We start from the raw sequence: 2,197 nt of genomic DNA, 5'->3' as shown, positions 1-2,197 counted from the left end.
GTGGAGAAAATGCGATCCCTCATCGTTTCGATAGCCAACCACTTAATGGGTAATGGACATTCGTTCTTTTTCTTGTAGATTTCTTCTTTGTACATGCTCTTGGCCAGACCAAAGTCGCAAAACTTTGCCACATTGTCATCGACCAGCAAGATATTTCTAGCGGCCATGTCACCGTGCAGTACCTGCAAATTCGTTTTCCAGAGATTGTTATACATCTATTGCATACAGATCAAATGAAATAATCCTGCTTTGATAGAATTATCTGCGTGAAGAAATCGCAGGAACTAACCCTTCTCTGGCTGAGATATTCCATTCCACGGGCTACTTGAAACGCCCAGGACAACAGATCCTGTGTGCAAATTGGTTTTAAAATGGAGTCCTCATAGTCCCCCCGACAGCTGGACGATGCACATTGTGTAGACGTAAGTAAAGGATCATCTGCCGACATTCTGAAGTTTTGGAAATCTGTAGCTATGGCTTGACGTGGCAGCGAATCAGAATTCGAATTATAGATCTTACTGTCAAAAGCCGACGATTCCACAAATTTTAGCCTATAGCGCAATCAAAAGAGAATATAAAATTGTCAGCACAGGAATCTTCGCATATACTAATAGTTTCTCCGGAAGAGATAACTTCCTACTCACAGTATTATTAACAAGTAACAGATAGCATCAATGAAAATTTATAGCAACGAACCTGCTAGAGGTGCTGACACTGGCTGATTTTGTTAATAAATCATGACCGATGCTGAAATATAATTTGCCAGTCTCTGGATCGACTTGATTAATAAAGTCGCTTCTGTGGCTTAATAAATAATCGTGCAGATTTCCAAACCGGCAGAATTCTACGATCAATAACAATTCACCTAAAGAATCAACAGAAATTGTTTTAATAAACAAGATATTCATAATATTCCGATTGATATTGTAATTAAATTCAATTATCCGAATAGCAATTCTCTGAACAACGATACCAAACATACATTTTAAGATATTTTTTGTACAAGCTCCAAGAAGTTTGACAATGTTCAGATGTTTGCCAAGATGTATCATGATCTTGAGTTCCCTGGCAAGTGCAGAGATGTACAAGAGATTGGGACCACGACGAACCATTTTCACCGCTACAGTGGTTACCGACTTGCTTTCGCAAATGCCGACAGATTCCGCTTTCAAGACTACACCGAAAGCACCGCTTCCCAGTTGTTTTCCTATAAATCATTACCAAATAGTTATTGCCGAAAAATATTAGCAAAACCCACTGTGGTGAACTATCATTTTTATTCGTTTGTCAAAAGCCAGCAGATGATGCTTATATACTAAAACCTTGAACACAAATCCGGAAGCTGTTTTTCTCATCACGGAAAAAAGGTCGAATTATAGAACTATAGAAGGAATTTATACGCAGCAGAAAAGGTCGAGATAAAATTTTTCATCGTAACCTACCTAATTTTAATCGGTCGCTGGGAAATTCCCATTTCTTGTCATAAGGTAGCAGATCTGCCTGATCGTCTACTGTCAAGTCAGAATTCAAACTCTCGACGGCGCCCTTCTCGAAGTCCATAAGGCCAGCCTCCATTAATTCCTTTCTATTTAACTAGAATACCGTAGATTTTTGTGAAATTGTTGCGCAATGATAAAACACGGGGTAAGACCAGAAACAGAAGTTACCCTATCACGACGAATCTTGATGCCGAAACAGATCGCCAGGATCACAACGATCACTGCTAACACGACAAGTAAAATGATCACACCAACAGGAATTCTCGTTACTGCTTTAAATCCTGATAATTAGCGAAAGCATGGAGTGAAATTACTTACTCCAGCGTGACTACGCTACTCAATCGAATAAATTACCTTTTATCGTTATTCGTTCTGAAGCTTCTACTTTTCCAAGTCTGTTCTCCGCTCGACACATGTACACGCCGCTGTCGGCTTCCAATGGATATTCGAGTTTAAGTTTTTGGAAATCATTAGAAAGCTTGTACTTGTCGTTAGTAAGTACCAGCTGTGTACCGTCCTGCCAAGGAAACGTCAAATTTTCAATAATAATAATAGTAAAATAAATTTCCGAACATTATATACATATAATATTGTATACAGTATAGTGCAATACATATAATGTGATATACAACAGTTTCTGCATTATTATGTATGACATGATAATATAACTATACAATATAATACAATATAGTGTAAGA

General features: G+C 38.1%; 1 protein-coding gene across 1 annotated transcript; it reads right to left on the bottom strand.

Annotated features, from left to right (window-relative positions):
- Window positions 1–5: 5 nt before the first annotated feature.
- Window positions 6–2,016, bottom strand: LOC144477795 (vascular endothelial growth factor receptor 1-like; the record flags this gene model as incomplete). Its single annotated transcript, XM_078195533.1, has 7 exons — window positions 6–182; window positions 290–551; window positions 697–865; window positions 983–1,207; window positions 1,443–1,593; window positions 1,668–1,768; window positions 1,854–2,016. Coding segments are annotated over 7 exons (1,248 nt in total), but the record flags the coding sequence as incomplete, so codon positions are not given.
- Window positions 2,017–2,197: the final 181 nt, after the last annotated feature.

Source organism: Augochlora pura, unplaced genomic scaffold (genome assembly GCF_028453695.1).
Source record: "Augochlora pura isolate Apur16 unplaced genomic scaffold, APUR_v2.2.1 APUR_unplaced_3785, whole genome shotgun sequence".
Taxonomy (NCBI): domain Eukaryota; kingdom Metazoa; phylum Arthropoda; class Insecta; order Hymenoptera; family Halictidae; genus Augochlora; species Augochlora pura.
This window is presented reverse-complemented; position numbering and strand designations above follow the sequence as displayed.